At 43.7% G+C, this 21,647-nt stretch overlaps 1 protein-coding gene across 1 annotated transcript; it reads right to left on the reverse strand.

Annotated features, from left to right (window-relative positions):
• Positions 1 to 6,889: 6,889 nt before the first annotated feature.
• Positions 6,890 to 12,196, reverse strand: LOC112550561. Its single transcript, XM_025206220.1, has 4 exons — positions 12,135 to 12,196; positions 9,943 to 10,502; positions 9,533 to 9,603; positions 6,890 to 7,178 (listed from the first exon to the last, which is right to left on the reverse strand). Exons 1-4 carry the CDS (start codon positions 12,194 to 12,196, stop codon positions 6,969 to 6,971), a joined length of 903 nt encoding a protein of 300 aa, XP_025062005.1. The 3' UTR covers positions 6,890 to 6,968.
• Between the last annotated feature and the right edge of the window lie 9,451 nt (positions 12,197 to 21,647).

The raw sequence follows: 21,647 nt of genomic DNA on the forward strand, positions 1-21,647 counted from the left end.
TATCATTAAGATCAATGTGCATGCAACAGAACTCATAGCAGTGATTTGCCTTTTGTTGTTAAGCTAAACTTTTATCTTTCATTTAAAGGATAGACATAATCTACCCTTAAGTCTATATATCACACTACAGACTCGCTCAGTAGTGGTTGCACATTTTTCCAGTAAGGAAAAGAGATGATTTATACTAACTCTCTTTTATAGTACTTCCCACTCATACCAGTTTGTCACAACAACATTTCACCTTTCTGTCAACAAAATGCAATTAGCCTGATATACCAGACTATAAAATAAATTACCGTGCAAGACCCCAGTTGCAGTGCATCATGCCTTCATCGAGACTAATATAGTCGCATGCTTTCCATGATTAGGTGTACACCCAGACCTAAGCAACCAAAAAACTCAGGGGAATCATGAGAATCTGCTTGGCAGCCCTGGAATGTTTCTGCGTCTCGCAATCTAAACAGTATGGATTAGGACATAATGTCTTGGACTTGCATGGCTCAGAGTGCATATTACTGCACGGAGGTAACTACTGAATCTTTTGTAGCCTCCAGTTTACTGGCATTAAGATTTCATAGAGAATGTAATTCTGCTTTCACTTTTAACAGCTTATTGCCAGTAAGTTGGTAGGGTTTTTTTGTCCTTAAATGGGGTTGTGGTTAGTGGGCACATGCCTTTATAATTAAAGAGCAGTTCTCAGCACCAAAACCGCTTGCCCACTCTTTTAGTATGATGTACTTGCAGCTGAGAGAATGCAGCTGAAAATAAAGCCTTTGCTTAAACGTTTATTTTTAGATTGAATTCCCAGCTTTGCGGCCACAACTTCCACTTTCTGACATGAGACAGGGCCTGATAGTGTTCCACAAAAGACATTATTCTTTAAAGTGGATCAAAGAGGTGGTACTCTGATCTCAGGGTGCTGTTATAGGTTACCTTTAAACATTTAAATCTAGTCTTAATGCCATCTCAGACCTGCAAAAGTGTGACTTGCCAAGAGAGGGCTGGTGAGTGGGAGCATCCTGGAGCCAGGACGCTAGGAGCCAGGACTCTTGCTCCTCTGAGATTCCCATCACTGAGACCAGTCTAGCTCCATCCTCTTTGTAACTACACTTCAGGTAGTTGCTATCAAATCCCCTCTCAGTCTTCTCTTCTCCAGACTAAATAAGCCCAGTTCCCTCAGCCTTTCCTCATAAGTCATGTGCCCCAGCCCCCTAACCTTTTGTCCACTGGACTCTCCAATTTTCCTACATCCTTTCTGTAGTGGAGGCAGTGCAAAACTGAACACAGTACTCCAGATGTGGCATCACCGGTGCTGAATAGAGAAAAATAATCACTTCTCTTGATTTGCTGGCAACACTTCTACTAATGCAGGCCACTATGCTGTTAGTTTTCTTCACAACAAGGGCACACTGTTGGGTCATATTCAGCTTATTATCCACTGTAATGTCCAAGTCATTTTCTGCAGAGCTGCTGTTTAGCCTGTCAGTCCCCAGCCTCTGCCACTGAATGGGTTTGTTCTGTCCTGCTTTGCACTTGTCCTTATTAATCTTCATGAGATTTCTTTTGGTCCAGTCCTCCAGTTTTTCTAGGTCTCTCTTAAGAGCTTGGTGAGCAACTGTTCACCAGGGCATCTGAGGGGAAAACCAGGACTAATGGCCACAAACTCCTGGAAGACCGATTCAGGCTCAACATTAGGAAAAACTTCTTCACAGTCAGGGTGTCCAGACTGTGGAATAAGCTCCTTCTAGAGGTGGTGCAATCACCTACCCTGGAAATCTTCAAGAGGAGACTAGACAGTCACCTTGCTGGGGTCAGTTGGCCCCCAGTTACTTTTCCTGCTTGGTGCAGGGGGCTGGACCGCCAAGGTCCCTTCCAGCCTTACAATCTATGAATCAGTCTAATTGTAGCCCTTCTCCCCAGCATATCTGCTGCTCCTCTAAGGTTGGTGTCATCTGCAAACTTGCTGAGGGTGTATTCCATCTCATCCTCCAGATCATTGACAAAGTCCTTAAATTTATACACCCAGTAGGTATAGCATAGACAGAAACAAGGTAGATCTCCACCTGTGTGCCTCAATTGCCGCTTGAAGGGAATGAAAGCCATCTCCATGCCATCAATCCATCCTTGATATTGTTCGTGTGGTGACAAGGCCCAAACAGGCAAGGAACAGAGTTGTCTAGCTCATGCTCTGATCCGTCAATCAGGAGAACTGAGTTCTGGCACTTTTCTGCTGCTAGTTTGCCATGTGGTGTTGGGAATCCTCTCTGTCTGTTTCCCAATGTGAGAGATGATTTTGAGCTTCCTTTGCAAAGTGCTTTGAATTGCATGGATGACAGGTTCCACACATTAGCTAAGCATGACTTTGATAAATGCTTGCTGCCTGTATGAGCAGTACCCAGCCATGCTTTGCCAGCTGCTGTTTATCTCTTCCCCCTCTAGCTCCAGTGAACTGGATGTATTTAAATACCCTTGACAAGGTGCTACCCCACAATAGACTCAACATGCCCCTCAATTGACTTAAGGCACCCTTCAATAAATGCCAGCTCTTCATTTACACTAATTTTTTATGCTACAGAAAAATAACAGAGCAATTCTTCTGTTGCAAAGAACTCAGAAAGACCCTAAGAGGGCAGAGTACTTTTAGCAGTATGGGTCCTTATGTGAAATCTCAAGGTTTATCTTGTGAGTAGCGTTCGTAAACTTAACAGTATTAATATTGCATGAGACCTTTGTAAAGCTCTCAAGGCAACCTGATTGAGAATCACTGGATTACATCAAGACTAACCTGGTGGCTCTGTGCTGAGTGCAGGTTAATCCTCTGCGGTTCCATGTTCAGCGTGGAGATTTGTGAGACCCAAGCAGGGAGAAGAAGGCTTCCCCAGGCTCCTGGATCCCACCATGCAAATTTCCCTGGGCTCAGGTCTCATTGAAATTAATGCAGTGACACCTCACTGACCACAGAGCCACTGAGGATTACCCCCGGCAGCTCTGCTCTCTTCACAGAGCGGCCGCATGGCAAGACCTGGGAGCCCAGGGCTAGTCCCTGTCCCTGGGCTCCTGGGTTTTGTTGCAGTCATGGCGGGGCTCCAGGCTGAAAGCTGAGCCACAGAGCAGCAAGGCCAAGGAGCCAGGGAAAGCTTGCATGCCTCCCCTCAATGCATGGCCTCCCTGCACTTAAGCCCCAGAGGTTCTCCCCGCTTTGACCATGGAGACAGGGAAACGTGCTTCCTCAGCTCCATGGTTTTGCTGTGTTTAAGCCTCTCAGAAGTGTCTGCTCTCCATGTGGAGCAGAGAGAGCTCAAGGAGTGGCCACAGCTGCCACTTCAGTTTATCTGGTGATTCTAGTCTGAGGAAAGGAATTTCCCTTCATTGACCCTCCCTGCAATTCCCTGCCTAGTCTTACAGGTTTCACACCTCCCTCTTCCTGAAAATGTAATAGAGCTAGGATTACTCATTCAAGGCCTGCTGTCTGAACATCTGCACACTGAAGACTTGTATTTGATCCTTTGCATTGCAATACAGACTTGGCTTCGCTGTAATGCTTCTGAAACTCCCTAAGCCTGAAGAAGGGTGATTGCGCCTGAAAGCTTGCTAAGAACTTTTTTCCAACTACTCAGTTGGCCTAATAAAAGATATTACGTCTACTCACAGATCACTGCCTGCCTTTATTGTGATCCTTTTTTTTTTGCAGGCTGTATAAGTTGGGAAAGAAACTGATGGAACTCAGAGGGGGGAGAAAGCGATGTGTGCTTTCAAAATCATCCGTGATAATTTTGACTACTCCTTTTCATCTATGAAAAATAGATTAGTTTAGACAGTGATTTTATTGGACTCATCATAGAAAACAGCTGTAAATATCTTTTTGACTTAGAGATACTACCACACGTCTTGCAGGCAGCTGGATTCCAGAGCATGACCTGGGAAATTCCAGTCTTTCCTTTGCCTCTGGAGTACTTCTGGGCCAACTATTATTTATATGTGGGAAAGCATCCGTTGTGAGGCAAAGCAAAAAAAGCCGGAAAGCTCGGCAAACCACAAGCCTTCAGGAAAAGGGCTGGACTTTAAGATAGATCAGTTTTGCTCTAAACACAAATGGCATGTTTGTGAAATGGTACAGAATTGCAATTTTTGGAAGCAAAGTGATGATTAGTAACATCACTGCAGTTACAGCCTTGTTTGCAGGATTTCTCTGTTTTCTTTCCTTTCTGTTCATTTTCTCATCTATACAGAATGTCCTATACAATCCACCTCCCACATCATTCTCCCCGAAACATTTTGCAACTGATGCATTATGGTTTCATCTATCTTTTATTGTAACTGCTTTCTTAAGTTCAAGGTCATAAATGAATATTTGAAAACTCCCATTCCATAGCTGCATGGCCTGATTCTCATTTACACTTGGGCTCTATTATACTGTGCTGGCAATGCAATAGTGCTGTACTGCCACAGTGATACAGTGGCCTCTGTGAGTGCATCTACATGTGCATATTCATGAAAAGCAATAAACTCTGGCACATACTGCACCAGAGTTTATTGCTTCAAGGCACCATGTTTACATGTGCACCCAGGACCATAGCATGATGTCAGAGGAGCCCTGGCTGGCAGAGGATCCAGGGGATCAGCCTACCAGCCCAGGGCTGCTTCAACCGAGCTCAGTGTGCTGCAAAGGGGCTGGCTGTGGCATGAGGGTGCTCTAGTGTTGGGCTAGCTGGCAGGCAGCCCTCATGCCCCAGCTGGCTGGGTCAGCATATACATGTGTATTGATGCTCACAAAAAAACTCTGCAGCAGGATAGTACTTGTATTTTCAAATACTAACCTTCTACAGAGTTTATTAGTTTCCTGTGGCCTAATAGGGGTGCATGTGTAGATGCCAAGATGTTTACTGCGGAGTTAATTAGGCAACTGTAGTAAATGTCTCATGTAGACACGCCCAGTGTAAATGAAAAATAGGTCTACAGTCTCAAACATTTGACCTACAGCATTTAAAGAAGTCTTAACAGGCTTTGTTTTTTCTAAAAAAGAAAATGGGTATCAAAGCCCCATCAGTTTAATAATCCTAATCCTTGTGGTTCACTTGGTATTTTAAATAGCATCTTCCACAGCCCTTCTTTTAAAAAAAACCCAAAACAAAACAGAAAATGTTTTATGGGGTGAATATTTTTCCTGTGAGGTTAGGAAACCATTGTGTCTGAAAGTATGTTTTTACACAGTTCGGGTATATTAGATCATGGACTTCTGTGGTTTAGTATGACATATCACCGCAAAATCATACTGAGAGAATCACGTGGAAGGAAATATGGAAATCTAATAATGGCTTTCAGTATTCAGATAAGATTCTGAAAGCCAAAACCTGGGCACACTGGGGTTGGTTCATTGAATGGTATTTGAGCACATGCATGCATGTGCGTGTGCATGCACACGCACTTTGTTAAACTGGAACTAAGATAACTTACACATCACAACTTTTGGAGGGACAATCATTGGTTAGATATTGGAAGCTTAAGAGGGCTAGATTTTAACCTTCTTTACCAGACTAAATCCATTATCATTCTACTGAGATAAGAATCCTTTCAGTATCAGGTTTCCTGTATGTAAAATGCAGTCAATAAACATTGCTTATCTTACCCCCATCTTCAGCTGACCTACCTGGTCTGATGCCCTGTCAATACATTTATTTGTCTGCCTTGCAGAGGGATGGGTCTGTGACAGGCCTGCATCAGCCCAAAACAGGATACATCATAATAACCTGCATCTTGAAATTCCTGGTTTCCAGACCACATTTTAAAATTACCTTGACTTGTTATGAGTATAGAGTAGCTAGATAATATAACAGCTCACGGGCAAAATGTGACCTTTGACTTCTCCCAGTCCTTTCATTTAGTCATTTACCCATGTGCAAAAGACAACTGATGATGGTTGAGTTCTACACACTGCATCTTTTTTAGTCAGTCTGGACCTTAACTACTGCAGCAGATAAGCAACTGGCCACCAAGCTTTATGTCAGCTGCTGAGAAGTGTGGAAGTTTGCCTCAAAGCATCTTGAGTCCACAGGACATCATGAGTTTCCTTGAAATCCTCCCAGCAGGTAGCAGAGCCCCATTTCCCTGGCCTCCTTGTAGGCGGGAAGGCTAGATTAAGGTTATATCATCATGCAATTAACAAGCATATTCAAAGGAATCAGATAATTAAGGAATATATTATAATGCACAATACGACTGAATTCAGGTTCCAAAAACAGTCTTAATACTGACATTTCCAAACTTCTGAGAGCTTGGCTTTGCAACATTAGTAATGGTCTTTTAACATGGAAATTTTGTGTGCAATAATAACTGCGATGAAACCTAGATGACAGCATCTGTTTTATGACATGCAGAATGTATATCTAGCTGGTGAGCTTACTTATAGACACACCCAATGTTGGCTGAAATTCATTGCTGGTGTAATTCTATTGACATCAATTGACATCAGGGAGTTATGACAGGGAGTCATTAGGTCTTTATATGCAATCCACTGAAGAGTATTTTCGTAATGGAAAAATCTTTTTAACTGTTTTACAGTTTTTCCCTAGTAAGATTTGTCTAGATATTAACATCTTCCATTAGGATGGAAATTAAGGGGGCCACCGCCCCACCCACCCACCCCCACCCCAGCCACTACTTTCCCTCCTGTAGCAGTGGGGGCAGGGGATTCAAGACAACCCTCTAACACTTAGATTCTAGACCTGGAAAATTATTAGAAATCAATAAATTTTCCACCTACAAAATCTAATTATTGGGGGGCATCTTATATTTTGAGCCATGTTATATTAACAGAGTCATGAGCTGGAAAAAAGGATTTAATTCAACAAAGCATCACAAAACTCAAATACATACATTATAGATAGGGTGACCATAAGTCCAGGATTGGTAGGGACAGTTCCTGATTTTAGAGGCCAGTTCCAGGCACAAGGTTATAAATACTGGTAGTATTATAGTCCTTCCCCTTTTTGTCCCCAGAGTCTAATTGGAGGGGACATGACAAGGATGTGATGGTCCCTTGCAGTCTTTTCCGGCCCTCTGCCTTTGACTCCAGTAATAGCATCCTCTTCCTGGTTCACAGCCTCTTCATTGTCCCCACCTCTCTCTGCTGCCAGTGTTATCAAGGTTTTTATCAAATGCTGGATATCCAGTTGTGACATCTGAGGTGAAATCAAAGAGAGAGGTTTGAAGAAAATTTCATTTTGCAGTCATTTGTAAATGAGCTTTTCCCACAGTTCACTCATTAGAAAGACAAGGAATGAAGACTCTTTCTGACTTGCATTTGGATCTATCACTGCAATCTCAGTTGAGCACCCAGAAAAATCAGGACTTTGCAACAAAACAATGTGGAAAAGAAAAACAATGGGGAATTAAATTGGGAAACCCCAGAGGAGTGGGCACTTGCTACTTGGGGCTGGTCTGCTGAAAAAGCAGGATTTACATGGGACAGCTTGCAGGGCAGATGAATCTGATGGGGTGGATGAGGAGGGCAGGCCTATGCCAGCTATTATACGTTTTCATTGTGTAGAAAGATGTGCACTTCAAATGTTCACCTTCTGCCGAGGTATGACCATTTTTCTGTTGCTTCCTTTATTCCTGCCTGATACTGCTCTCCTTTATGCACATTGAGCCAAATCCTCTCTCCACAGTACCCACACCATTCTGTTCCTGATTTATTCAATCCCACTCGGTTTTACTAACCAGCAGAAGGACTGCTTGCTGTGGGCTGTGAGGACAGCAGTGCAATACCGAGTCAGACTCACCGTCTTTGAAAAGCCGCATGTTCTCACACTTGTGCCACATATGGATTTGTGGGGTTCAGTTTCTCAGTTGGGCCATAGCCCAGTTTTCTTGCTGACATAATTTGGCATCCTGGAAATAATCTCTTGTGTCTGGTTTGTGCCTACAAAGAGCCACTGATGCAAAACTAGGCTGCTGATTACCTCACATGACCAACAGTACATTCCAGGATAGTCCTCAATGTTGGGTGTAAACTACTTCCAGGTCTAGGGGTTTGTGTCCCAGACTTGGTTATAACCGCTGGACTTTGGAGATGTCAGGGATAGAAGCTTGGCCTCTCTGAATTAAATGTGAGTTTTGATATTGACTTAATTGTACCAGAGTGTTGCCTGCAGGACACAGCCATTTTCATAGCAAGACCATGATTTGCTGCATTTCTTTACCTACAGAGTTCACCTTAAAAAGTTTAGTAAAAAAAAAAATGGCCTGCCCATTGCATTTGGGTGTGAGGAGAGCTGCCCCCTGACTTGTGCTGCCACATCTGGTCTTTTCTTTCTAGTAATCAAATGGCCCCTTTGACTTTAAAGAGCAGTTCCCATTGAATTGGGCTCCTCCTCATCCGTGTTGTCATCCTCCTCCTTATTCTTGTTCTTGTCCTGCTCATTCTCCAGTTCATTCAGAAATGAATGAGCTAAAGGACAGAACTGAGAGTTGGAGGGCTGAAATGAAAGACAAAGCTTTTGAAGAGAACCTCGTTTTGGGGTCACTTGTAAATGAGCATTTCCTACAGTTCACTCATTCATGACCATCTATTCTGCAGGTACTCCAGGGCTCAAGCACACACTGAAAATAATTAGTGGGTGTCTAGCACCCACAAGCCACAGCCATTTTGGTTTTGCATGTTGGAGCTCTCTGGCTGCTTGCAACTGTTTAAAAAAAGTGTGTGTGGGGGATGGGCACTTCACCAGAAGAAGCACCATGTTACTTCAACCAAGCTCTGCTGTGTGTGTAAAGATCAGGTGCTTCAGTGGGGCTTTTGCTACTTCTAAGTTGAATCTGATTCAATTAGCTATTAGATAGAAGTGCTAAAAAAGACCCACTAAAGTGCCAATCTTTAGAGACTGATTCTCTTGGGCATGTGCGAGGTGTGGCACATGAACATATGCAGTTTAAAATAAAGCACTGGTTTGGGTGGGTTTTTGTTTTTTGTTTGTTTTTGGCGGGGGAGGGAGGGGAGTTGTCTGTAAGTGCCCACCGGTAAAAACCAAATTTGGCACCTATGTACTCATTAGAAAGACAAGGGTCTGAATGATTCAAAGAAAAGCTTTCAATAATTTAAGGCCACATGGGGTCTTAGGAAATAGATTATTTTTCATGTTTATTTTTCCTACAGGGTTTACCTTAAAAACTTCAGTTAAAAAATAACCAATGGATTGCATTTGGAAGTAAGAAGAGCTGCACACTGACTCCAACCACAACATTACAGCAAACCATCAGAAGTTGCACGTGGTAGTGAGCAGTGTTTGGGGGTGCATTTCATTCCTTGTGACTGAAGCAGCCACACGCTGCAACCATTTGGAAATAAATAAATAAATAAACCCTAAAAGTTGTGTGAGCTTCTTGGAAAGCAACCTGCTTTGTGTGGGCAGGAAGACTGAAGTGCCAGGTGAATGGCCATCTGCCACCACTGTCACTTGATTCATTCATTTTTTTGTGAGGAGAAAATAAGCTCTAAAATATTGAGAGGTATCTCAGGAACCAGGCAGGGCCCTACCTGGCCTAGCTCTTCTGGATTTTTCTTTGTGGTCTCCCCTGGCTGGCTGGTCCAGCTGGTGTATGATGTCTCTGTAATGGGAGTTGGGGGAAGTTAAAGTCTCTGTTCAAGGGCCCATGTGGGAAAGGACCAGCCCAGACCTTGCCAGGGCCCCCTAGAGGCTGCTCCACGCCTAACCCCCAGTTTCCTCCCCATGGGTCCAGGTGACGGGGAGCCCCCATCGACCCCTGCCTGACTCCTGCTGCGGGGGCACCCAGGAGAGGAGGGGTCTAGAAGTGATTTCCCGCTCCTTCACCCCCACAGCCCATGCCAAGGGCTCCAAGGTCTCCCATGCTGATCCCATGACACCTCCCTACCAGCGCCCCTGGGGAAGGCGGCTCCCCATATTCCCATCCCTCCAGAGCCCTCACCTGGGGAGCTGCCGATTATGAAGACAGCTGATAAGGCAGAGCCAAGGGTTGGGACTGGCTCAAGTTCCTCAGCCTCCGGGACCTGTGGATGGACGGCATTCTTCCTCCAGAAGCGCCAGAGCCACCTGGCTGGAGGGCCTGCCTTGGGGTCATGCTGCCCTCCCCTTCTTGTACCCCATGGCCACCAGGTCTTCTTTGGCGTGGGAGGCAGCAGGTCCCCCTCAGGAAGGTTTTCCTGGTCCTTGTTTTTCTTCCCCAGGAACCAGAGGCCTTTCCATAGGCACGGGCAGCAGGACTGCCCGGCCTGCAGATCTTTTCTGGACCTCTGGCCGGGGCCGCCTCCTTTTTGCCAGACCAGGCTCTTTCCTCTCCTCCAAAAGGAGAAGCGCATTTCTGCAGGTGCTGGGATGTTTAATTGAGGGGAAGCCTGGGGGCTGCTGTACTCAGCTCCCTGAGTGCAGGGCTCTGGGGCACCAGTCTCCACTGGGGATGATTTGTCCTCCACCCTGGCCGGGTTGGACTGGGCTTCCCTAGCCCCAGTCCTGAAGTCTTGCTCCATCCTGGAGGGGACAAGAGACACCATGAGTACTCGCTCTGCTCTCACGAGGAGCAGCAGCACTGGGCTGAGCGGCAGTGAGAAGCAGCGCAGCAACCAGGCACTCTGGGTTGATAGCACTCACTCTGCTGGCTTTCCCTTTGGGGGGTGAGGTGCTGTGCCCAGCCCCGCTGTACCCATGTCCCTGCTTGCCCTGTGTTAGTCTGAAGCCAGGCACAAGGAAAGTGATTGGTTGGAAAAGCTGTGGAGAGTGAGAAGAAGTTGATGGAAGAGGAGTAAACTTAGGCAGATGACAGAATCCTGCCCTGGACTGGTGGGTGTGAAGTTAGGCCGAATAACAAGTGCTTTATGTGAGGACTTTCTCTCATGCTGTGGACCCCCTGTGATGACTCAAGGTCTCACTGGGGTTTTGTGAGACCACCCCCCCTCCCCCCTTCACCTCCTGGACAAGTTGGGAAAGGCTTTGTTGAAAGTCCTCTCTTTCCCCATGGTTAAATGCAGGGAAGTATTCAGTAGTTCTGTTTGCCCCAGACCGTACCCTTAAAGACCAAAGGGAAGGACCCTTTCTCCACACCACCATTTCCTGAAAGTGGATTCATTTCGATCCGCTTCTCTTTCATTCTCTGTGGTGTGAACTGTTGCCCTGTCACAGCCCCCTTTTCCAGGCTGATCTCTGGATAGAAAGGTGCCCAAAGGTGGCAAAGCCCTGGACAATACCCCATCCCTCTGCTCCCCAACGTGAGGAAATTCCTGCCCACACCCATGTTTAATGGCATTCCCTCAAAGCTTTAGAAAATGGTGAGAAAAGCTTGTTAAGTCCCTGCAAGGGGCAGAAGGGTTTGTACCTGGATGGCAGCTGCAGAAAGGAATGAAGAAGTAGCAGAAAAAGAAGTTACCTAATATACACACAAGTGCGACTGGTCGCTCCAGAGTCTGGAGAGAAATGGTGTGTATCTGCCCGTGGACACTGTGTGCTTCTGAACTGTGCCATAGCAACGGCAGGCTGCCTGTGATGTCACAGCCCCCTGGTGATGCGGACAGTGACAAAGTCGTGTTCATAGCAACATGGGCTATGCTCTTCTTGTCCCAGAGCAGATGGGATGGGGAAGGGGGGATGGGGGTAGAAATGGGGATAAGGTGGGGTGAAGGAATGAGGTCCCTGTAGGGGCAAATGTTGCTAAGAAATGAGTTTCTCTTAGGCAGTGTGGGGAAAAATAGGAACCGGTTTAGGGGCTGAGGGATGTATGGAAAAAGGTATCTGCCTCTTATACCCATGGCTTCCAGCCTTTTTCTCCCTTCTCTTCCAGCCTGCATGGTGCCTCTGGATTTGATTCAGTTTTCCCTGCATTAGGCTTTTTCAACTAACTCTCTGAATCTGTGTAAGGTTTGGGTGTTATGTGGGATGGCAGTGTGCGTCTTGTATAGACCAACTGTGCCGTCACAGGGTGTGTTTAGCAGGCCTGGTCTTGTGCATCATGCACCTCAGTTGATGTGTGATTAGATGCTCCGGGGGAGAAAAAAGAGCATGTTTTTCTTTCCTTTTTTAAAGAGCTCATCCTCCCCTCCCATTTAGCTCAGCTCTTTTGTTCAGTTATTAGGTTATATAGTTTAAAACTAGCTCATGGCCGATCCCCACCTTGTAATAAAAATAACTGTCCAAGCTTCTTCCTGCTTGCCAGTAGATCCTGGTGTATTCATTCCTCCCAGACCTGTTTGCACAGAAAACTGAATTTTAGATATATATTGGCTTTTCATGTGTAACCTTGGCTGTGGGGCTACCCGCAAAGCTACAACCCAACTCTGGATCCCTGGAGGTGCCACAGCCTGCTGCTGCCCATCCTTCTCGAGTGAGGTGAAGTTGCCTAGTGTCCCTGCACCTTTGATTAGACACCACACAACTTACAACAGTGTACACTTTATTTACAAAGGCTTAAAGAAAAGGAAACTAATTAATACGCAACTGATAAACTGTCAGAAATGTATTCACACCCTCTGTCAATAACATTGTACATGATGATGGCTTTGTCTGTCCTTCTTGCATGATCTCTGGGGAGCCATTTTCCCTTTTCCAAAAGGGCTGCCTCCAGAGAGGGCTTCATTTGCCAGTATCACACAATCATGAGGAGCCACACTGTCCCACACCACTGCCTGGCTGAGTTCACCCTGGGACCTTTCTCCCTCCGGTAGGGTGATTTAGTGTTCATTACACATGCATTAGCATCATCACTACGCAGCAGCTTCTTCATCATGCATCTCCGTGCACCATCAAACATACCTCTGATACAAACAGAGTCAGTTACAGCTCTGGTGGCCACCGGCTTGGGACAGGGTGCTTGGTGCACGCCTAGCACTCTGCGAGGAAAGGACAATGTGAGGAGCAGCCTGCAGCTGTGGCACGAGGGGCTGATACAGGTGTGGGCTGACCAGGAGGGGCCCAGGCATGAGGCAGATAAGCCCAGAGCCTGAGCTAGGCAGGTTGTCTAGCCCTGGGAGAGGAGCTCCTGGCAAAGAGTAAGGTGCATTGAGGCAACCTGCACTGCCTGGGGCCTGCCAGAGGACAAAGACTTGTGTTAGCACAGGGGCAGGCAATTATATTGGCTGGAGGGCCACTTAAGTTCATAGGGATTTTATTCTTCTACTGCACCAATTCTAAGCATGGTATTTGGATGGCTCTTTCAGAAGTGTGGTCTGTCTCTCTGGAGGAATGTCCTTATTGAGTGAAAACCCTTTTGAGATTGCAGGTGTTCTCCTCCATGCACATTCAGTGGTATTGGAGAGCTTGGCTGTATATTACAGTTTTCTTGGTGTGTTTAGGGCAGGGGCAGGCAATTATTTCAGGTGGAAGGCCACTTACCCAGTTTTGGCAAGCTGTTGAGGGCCGCATGGGTAGCCCTGCCCCTTAACAGGTGCCCCACCCCCTGGTCACCATCTTGGGACCCATGTCCCAGGGCCATCGATGGTGGGGCCCAGAGCAGGGGTCTGTGGAGCCAGGCTGAACTGCACCAGCAGGGAGAGGGGGAAGCTGGGCCAGCTCCACAGGACCCTGTACCCCTGCCACCCTGCTCTGGGCCCTGCTGATGCTGGCCCTGGGACACCGGTATGGGCCCCACGCTCCCACTGGCTCCCATGCCTGCTTGCTCCCAATGCCCCCCGCAGCCCCGCAGTACAGGTGGGGGCAGTGCACAGCCCTGGCCCTGCACTCACGGGCAGGGAATGAGTTGGTGCTGAGCCCACATGGGGCTGCCTGTGCCTGCTCAGGACAATGGCATGCAGGCTGCGAGTAGCTGCAGCAAGGAGTGCAGGCCACAGGGCAGGGAAGGGGCCACTTTCCCCCCTATGCTCAGCACCAGCTCATTCCCTGCCCGCGGTCCTCCCCAGCCCTTTCCCCCGCCTCCTCCACTTACCTGACTTTCCCCATGCTGGTGCAGCCGAGGAGCCACATGGTTCCAGGCTAGAAGTCCCTGCTGGGGCTTCCAGCTGTGAGGCTGGGGCCAGGCAGGCCCTGCTGTTGCAGGAGACTGCCAGGGATTCCCTTAGGTCCTACTGCCCCTGGCTTCTGTCATCTTTGACAGGAACCAAGGACAGATAAATATGTATTTATTTTCTAAATTTTTTTAGGGGCCCCACGGGCCAGAAAGAATGGTTTAGCGGGCCGGATCCAGCCCGCAGGCCGTATTTTGCCCACCCTTGGTTTAGGGTGATAGCTGGTTCTGTGTAGATATGTATGTTGGTTGGCAAGTTTTTTGTATTAGAGTTGTTTGCTCTTATTGTATTACATTTGAAGTTAATACATTGTCCCATATGGTCTTAGAATGCAACACAATGTGAAGTATGGGATAATGTGAAATCTGAGACATTGCACTCCTCCATTTCCCGCCCCCCACCCCCACCTGCTGCAGGCTGCAGAGCCAATGGGCCATTAATTACTAATTGTTGATACCTGTGAAGTATCAATTATTGTTAATGTTCATTCTGCTAATCAGGCTAATTATTTTTGGGCAATTTTGCTATCTGCTAGTGCTCCCTATTTCAGAGCTCTTATTATTCTGCCTACATGCCCCAGTACCCGGGACTCTCATTTTAATGTTGATTGGCTGCCTTGGACAAATGTGACTGCCCTGACCATGGGCGACTGGTGCCTCCTAATACTGGGAAAAGGGGGGGGGGGGTACCAGCAGCCTATCGCTGACCAGGGCGGGGGGAGGGCAGTGGCCAATTGCCACTGTTAGTAGAACTGCTGGCAGCAAACCCAGAAGCATTTCTCTTGGCGGGGGGCATGGCAAATCTCTGGGGGTGCATCTGTACCTGTGTGCACCCTCTCCATGTAACCAATGGCCTTGACCAATCCAGGAGCTAAAGTCACCCTATCTATAATACATGAAATTAGGGTTTTGTGATGCTTCCCTGAGTTGAACCCTTTTTCCAGCTCATGCCTTTCTTAGTAAGATGACAATGAATATAAGACTCTACTCCCCAAATAATTAGATTGGGTATGTGGAATTTGTATGTAAATTTGCAATAATTTTCCAGGTGTAGAATCTAAGTATTGGAGGGTTGTATTGGCAGAAAGTTCAAGAGCAGAAATGTTTACTGAGTCAGGACATATTGAAAAATATTTGCAAATAATGACTTTTGAATTCCTAATGAGGTTTTATATCAGCAGTATGGTTCTGAAAGAAACAATGCCACATGACCAAATTTTCTGCAGAATGTATATGTCATCACATCTTTTCTTATTTAGAAACAATGCCACATGACCAAACAGCCCAATAAAAGCTAACCTACTTAGCTTGCTATTCCGATTTTAAATATGCACAACAAATTATTCATAAAAATGTTCAGACCAAGAATTAGTGGTAGACATTCTGCAGGAAATAATTCCAAGTAAAGGATACATTTAAGTAGACTTTTGAGTTAGTTGTTTGCAGACAACCTTAGCATTGAACAAAAAGCTAAATTCACTTAATAATGTATTATATTATTCTATAAGACTTATTTGCTCAGACTTAAAAAAAAAAAAAAAAAAAAAAGAACAAAAACAAAAAAAACCCCTCACCTGAGCTTTGCTTTTGTATACTATCTTTGCAGTTACTAAATTATTTGGCCAATTGCACCAATATCTGGTTTCATGTAAAATGTTTCTCATTGGTCCTTTAATTATATTGTTACAAAGTAGAGGGGATGCATTTCAAATTAAATGTTTCTTTTTTTAGATCCTTATGGATTTATAATTGCACGGAAACCCAAAACAGCTTTTCTAACCTCTGATTAATCAGAATACTCAGTTGCTTTGCTGCATGAGTCATCATTCTCCACTTCCGATTTCAGTGGCAAGAAACAAATCTTGATGTGATCCTGAGTATTAATTTTTAGCCAAATACTAGCATGCAGTAAATTGTTAGTCGAGACTGATTATATGTGAATGTGAGGGAAGGTTTTTCTGTCAGTTTCCTTAACAATTAAAAGCCTATATTAATCTCTGCCCTGGCAGCAAGGTTCCTTTCAGCTTTTAATTTTGACTCTTCTATTAACTCTGTAGAGCAAAACACATAGCAGAATTTGGGATTAAAAGAAGTCTAATCTTTAAAAAAAGATAAGATCATTTTCTCTGAAAAAGAGGGAACTCTGTAGCAGCTGAGAAACGCTTGCAGAGAACACCCTACACCCTGACCTTGCAGTAGTCTGCATGGGGGTGCATGCTTTTAATGAAACTACACAGCTGTGCCCTTGGACAGTCAGTTGTGGAAGCAAGGCCATAGTCTCTCTCCTTGAACCATCCTTGAAGCACTTATGAGAGAAACTGAGAGCAGTGTTTCATGTTACACCTAATTAAAAAAAGTATACATTAAATTATGGGCCATACTTTTGTTTCAAGGAGGTCTTTTACTTCATGTGTTCTTTACTGGCTTTACCATCAGCTCTGAGTGGCAACTGTTGATCACTGAAATGCTCCTAGTTTTCCCATAGTTATTACACTTATTCCCAGGTGCTTAGCAGCTCAAAGAAATATGTGCTCTCTGAGATTTGTTCTGGGATCTCAACGTGTCACATGAAGCAGGATTTAAAAAAAAAAAGGTGGTTGTATTACTTTTCCTAGGGGAAAGTCTAGAATAGTTGGTATTGGATTAGATGATGTACTGTCAAATACCACATCTCAGACAGATCAAAGTGAATTTATTTATAAAGTTGACAGCAAAGGCAGAAGTTATATTAGAGGCTAGATAGTGAGCTTTTCTATTATTCATCCAATTAGTGTTTGACAAGAAATCTTGTTTAATGTGGTAAGAATCTATCAGACAGAGAAATAGTACACAGAAGTATGCAGCTTTGGGGAGGATGTAGTAACAATATATCATCTAGTCAGTAGTGCAACAGGTGTTGCCTTGAGGTCACAGCAAAGACTTGTTTCAAGGAAGCACTGATAAATGGAATATGTTGTTTATAGGAACTATGCAATATGATTTTTTTCCAGCAAGTTTGTGTGTACATACACACATGCATGCACGCATACAATCACAGTGGTGACCATGAAATATTTGCCAAGAAATATCCACATCCATCCCTGCTCGAGGTAGAGAGAGGAGTCTGGGAGCTTACAGCCCTCCCCTCCCTCATGCTCTCCCTTAGCAGTTTCCCTCTTGCTCCCTTTATCCTCTCCTTTCCCCACCCCCCTCCATTTTCCTTGTGCATCCAGAGTCCCCACAATAAGTATCCCAGAGATAGAGGACTGACATGAACAGACAGAAATTCAGGTGAATAGGTAGGCTTGAAGGGGTCACCAGATGGTTCCCATGTGATCTGGAGCAATAAAAGTTCCAGCATATGGCAGTTTGACCTAACCCTTGCTCCGGTTCTCTCCTCCACCCTCTCTCATGTCCCCATTACACTTTTGCTCTACCCCGTTCCCTTGAAGGGGAGGGTCAGCAAATGGAGTCTTGTTTAGTCTTCCTGCTCCTTGCAGCTCCCTGCATCGTATGACAGTTACAACATAGGCTATAAAGTAACAGAATAATACATATTTGTTTGCACTCATATTAATAAGAAGATACTGCACAATTACACATCATTATTAGGCCTGGATAACTCACAATTTTATCAACTATCTTATGATATTTGGTGTTTTTCTTAAAGCCCCATATCCTGGAATCATATTCTGGGAGGATCTCAATTTGCTTTTTCTTTGTTTTTTAGTGATTTCTTTATGTCATTGTTTCTGGAGAAAACTTGAAAATGTAATGTTCAAGATGAAAAAAAAAAATTACTGGTAATAATTTTTTAAATAAAACATGATTTCCTAAGTGAATGGAGCACCAAGCTCAGACTCAGAGTTGTGAGTGGTAATATTGCTTTTGCCACTTGTTTCTAGGGTTACCTTGGGCAAGCCACTTCACTGCTTTGTCCCCATCTGTGAAATGGGGATAATGATATGGACCCAGTTGCTAAAAGTGACCCCCACAAACCAAACCAAACCAAACCAAACCAGTTGTTGGTTTTAGGCTTAGTTTTGTTTTTTAATCCCAATTTATAGTGATTAAGTGTTTAAGGTTAGTAATGCTGTTTGCATTTTGAATAAATTACATGACAAATGTAGAGCTTTTATAATATTTGTGTATCCTTCATAAATTATTCCTGATTTCTTCAAATCCCTGCCTCTGTAAGTACTGAATAGTTCAAACAGAATCTGTAGCCTATGCAGAATATTCAGATAGTCGTTGTTTGTTTGTTAAACAAATTTTAGGTTATGCCACTACCACGGTATACCAGGATTCAGTACAATAAAGGCTACATTTTCAAGCTTCTCATGCTTAAAAGAAAAAAAAATCCAAGCAAAACTATGACTGAAGAGTTGCGGTTCCATTTTTTGCTCCATCATACTTATTAGTTTAAGGTTTAATAGCCAGACTGCTTTCTTTACCCTAATGGCATCAGTTATAAAGACTACTAGATTCTCCATAACTAAAACTGTTGGTTGATGACTTGTTGGTGAGTTGGCTGTTAATGACATGTCAAGGACTCATTAAGTGACATATACAACTAGGAACACACTCTGACTCATTACTTGACACACACAGTAAAGAACTAAGTTAAATGTTCAAAGACACTACCGCAATATTCCTACATCTATCTGGTTGTCATGTTTGCTTGTGGTTGCTCATTTGATATTGTAATCTTAAAAAAAAAAAAGATGGGTAAAAGTTTTTTCTACTCTACTATTCCAGCTCTTACGCATGCCAAAACATTACATCCTGTTATTGTGGACTCTGTCAGGGAACACAAGAACACTACATCTTACGCTTCCCCTCCTTGATTTAATTGAGGCTCAAATAGAAGGCTTTCAATTTGAGCATTAAATGAAAACACAGACGACATACAAAGAGGTGCCAGTGATTTTAGGGCCAAATTCTATTTTGCCCATTAGACACATAAGTGGACTTAGGTACTCAAGTATGATTCTGTTCCACTCAGTGTAAGCACCTGAAAATGAAAGAGGTTGAATGAGTCCTCTTTCTCCTCACTTTTTTGTGACCCAGTCTTTAAGGAAAGATGGCAGCATCTTAGAAAAGTAAATACCTTGACAAATTTTCAAGACTTAAGCATTGCACAATAGATTTCCTTTTAAGCATCAGAAGCTAAATCCACTTAGTTGCATAACAGATGGGATAGAATTTGGGGCAAGCTTCATCAGATCAGTACTGAAACAATGTAGTACCTCCATTTCTTGTAATATTATAGCAAATACTGCAGCACTTGTGCTTTTTTTCTCTATATGTATAGTTTAAATTCTTGGAATCCTGTAATTTTTATCTGAATCTCAGCCTTATACAGTGTATTATATATAATATACATGTAAAAATTCTTAGCTTTTATAGTATCAAAGAAAAACTTGGAAAGCTCAGAGAATACTAAAAATAAAAATTCAAGTTATACTCTTTTTTTTAAATTTGGGACAAGTTCATGACTTTGGAGAGAGCCAATTTGCAAATACTGAATAATTAAAGTTGGCAGTATTGACTGGGTCCTCCTCAGCCTTGTGACTGGAAATATAGTCTTTATTAAGACAGGCTTTCTAGTCTCCTCAGCATAAACTGCTGTTAATTCTACTAAGACTGAAATCTTGCTTTTCCTCCACCTTTAATCTGATTTCATGCTGCTAGATTGAAAGCATTTGAGGACAGGGAACATTTTGTCTTATGTGTATACACAGCACCTTACACACTAGAAAGCCCCCATATTGAGAGCAGATGTTGAACATCTAGGTTAGGCTAGAGAGCCTCCTCCTGTACCACTGGGAGCCCCCCCAGACTACCCACTCCCAGCAGGGTGCAGTTTTAGGTCATGCCCAGAACCAAGAGCCTCCTGCTTCTACCTGCAGATGTTTCATTCAGCATTTCAGCCAGGCAACGTTTCTGCCTCCCTACCAGTAGTGAACTGCTGTGTTTATATAGGTGCCCACGGTTCTAAAATGGCCACTGCAATCAAGCACCTGCTGGCTGCTTGACACAGCCCTTAAAGTGGCAGGCACTAATGGTGCCCTGCCATAGGCAGCTGTGAGGGAGTGAACTGATTTCATGGCTCATTATAATCTTCCATCTAAACTCTTCATTCCACAGGTGATAATGACCCTTTCTCCTTTTTAATAGTCTTGAGATGTTCAACTAATCAAGCTAGTCTTACTTCTGCAATTCTACTGTCTGTTAGCTGCTTCTGGTAATATAGCATCTGTTTCACAGCCCTGCAGATAGTTAATAACTTTATCTAAAAACATTCACTCAGGTGTGGATATAAGTTTCAGTAATGTCTTGGTTGCACTCTCAAGGTGCATAAACATAAACATATAAATTTTGTTTTATGAATCGGCAAAAGAGATGCGCATTTAATTATATTGACTGCAGGACTAACGAAACAACATATCTTGATTAGTTTTGCCCAGTTTGTTGTGTTTTATACATAATGTATGATATAGCAAATTAATGCATACGCTGATAAATTTATATTTGTTTTTGCTTCAATGTTAAACTGAATAATACAGCCCGAGGCCTTTAACTTATTAGTAAAATTTCTCATTTCTTTTTAACTTGATAAAAATATGTGTTGTATTATATAATGATGCACCACAACACCTGCACCTCCCTTTTCAAAATCCTAGATCCACCCATGGATATGACCCATGTTGCAATCCTTAAATATAAGTTGCTTTGTGATAGCTAGGTATTATTTTTGTTATTTATTTCATATCCACAATGCACATTGTGTAATTTGAGGTTTTTTCATTGGACTTGTAAGTCACAAAGTGTGTTTTTATTTCGTGAACGAATGGATCAGAAGGAATCTTAAAATCAGTTTTATTCCCAGTGGCCTTTGCTAAATAAGCTAGTTTACAGCATAAAGCAAAACCTCAAAAGAGCCTATGGTTTTTTCTTGAGCTGATGAAGACTAAAGATCGTGATATGTACAATTTTTGCTCTGCAAATATAGTTCTTCACTATATTTAATGCAATTTTTTCATTACTTTTTAAGGTGGCCAAACAAGTGTCTATCTTGTATTTTTGTGTTCAACACTAAAGTTACCATCATTTTTCTAGAGTTCTGTTAATTAAATATCTGACCATTTTCTCCTCCTCCCCCACTTCTTAACACCAAGTTTCAAGGAAAAACCTTTTATAGATGAGACAGTTTTTGAGACTCAGGTATTAGATGTTGTAGGGGAAAGTTGGCAGTTCTGCTCCACATTCAAAGTTTACACCCAGTGCCCCCAAGTAATGATTCATTTAGCTCAGCTCCAGCACAATGACTATATAGTTCTTCCATTCCAGTAGCTGCCAGGTTCAACAATTTTATCTAGTTACATCCCTTTTAGAATCTCAGGCTGCTAATGGCATTATAGTAACTGTGATAAGCTGTGCAGTAGCAATCTGAACAATGTGTTACTGTCAAAGAGGAAAAGGAGCCAAATGTCTGACTTTCAAACTACTATAAATAGTCATCATTAGCCATAGACAGACATAGTAGCTGTTCTTCCTGCTTCTGTTTTCTATCTCCCCCAGTGCTACTTAATTGTTTTGGTAGCCAGTTTCCTCATTCCCAGTGAATTCTTTTTGTCACAGTTTACTACAACTAATGTTGAAAAGAACTAGGATCGCATTTTACT

This window comes from Alligator sinensis, unplaced genomic scaffold, assembly GCF_000455745.1.
Source record: "Alligator sinensis unplaced genomic scaffold, ASM45574v1 scaffold253_1, whole genome shotgun sequence".
Taxonomy (NCBI): domain Eukaryota; kingdom Metazoa; phylum Chordata; order Crocodylia; family Alligatoridae; genus Alligator; species Alligator sinensis.

What these genes read in the sequence shown, in the direction of transcription:
- LOC112550561 (XM_025206220.1), bottom strand. Translation starts at nt 12,196, where the DNA reads ATGAATACACCAGGATCTACTGGCAAGCAGGAAGAAGCTTGGACAGTT. An exon ending in ACAGTTATTTTTATTACAAG is followed by an intron (nt 10,503 to 12,134) that starts GTGGGGATCGGC and finishes TGTCCCCTCCAG; the next exon opens with GATGGAGCAAGACTTCAGGA. An exon ending in ATCCAGAAGAGCTAGGCCAG is followed by an intron (nt 7,179 to 9,532) that starts GTAGGGCCCTGC and finishes ATTTCACCTCAG; the next exon opens with ATGTCACAACTGGATATCCA.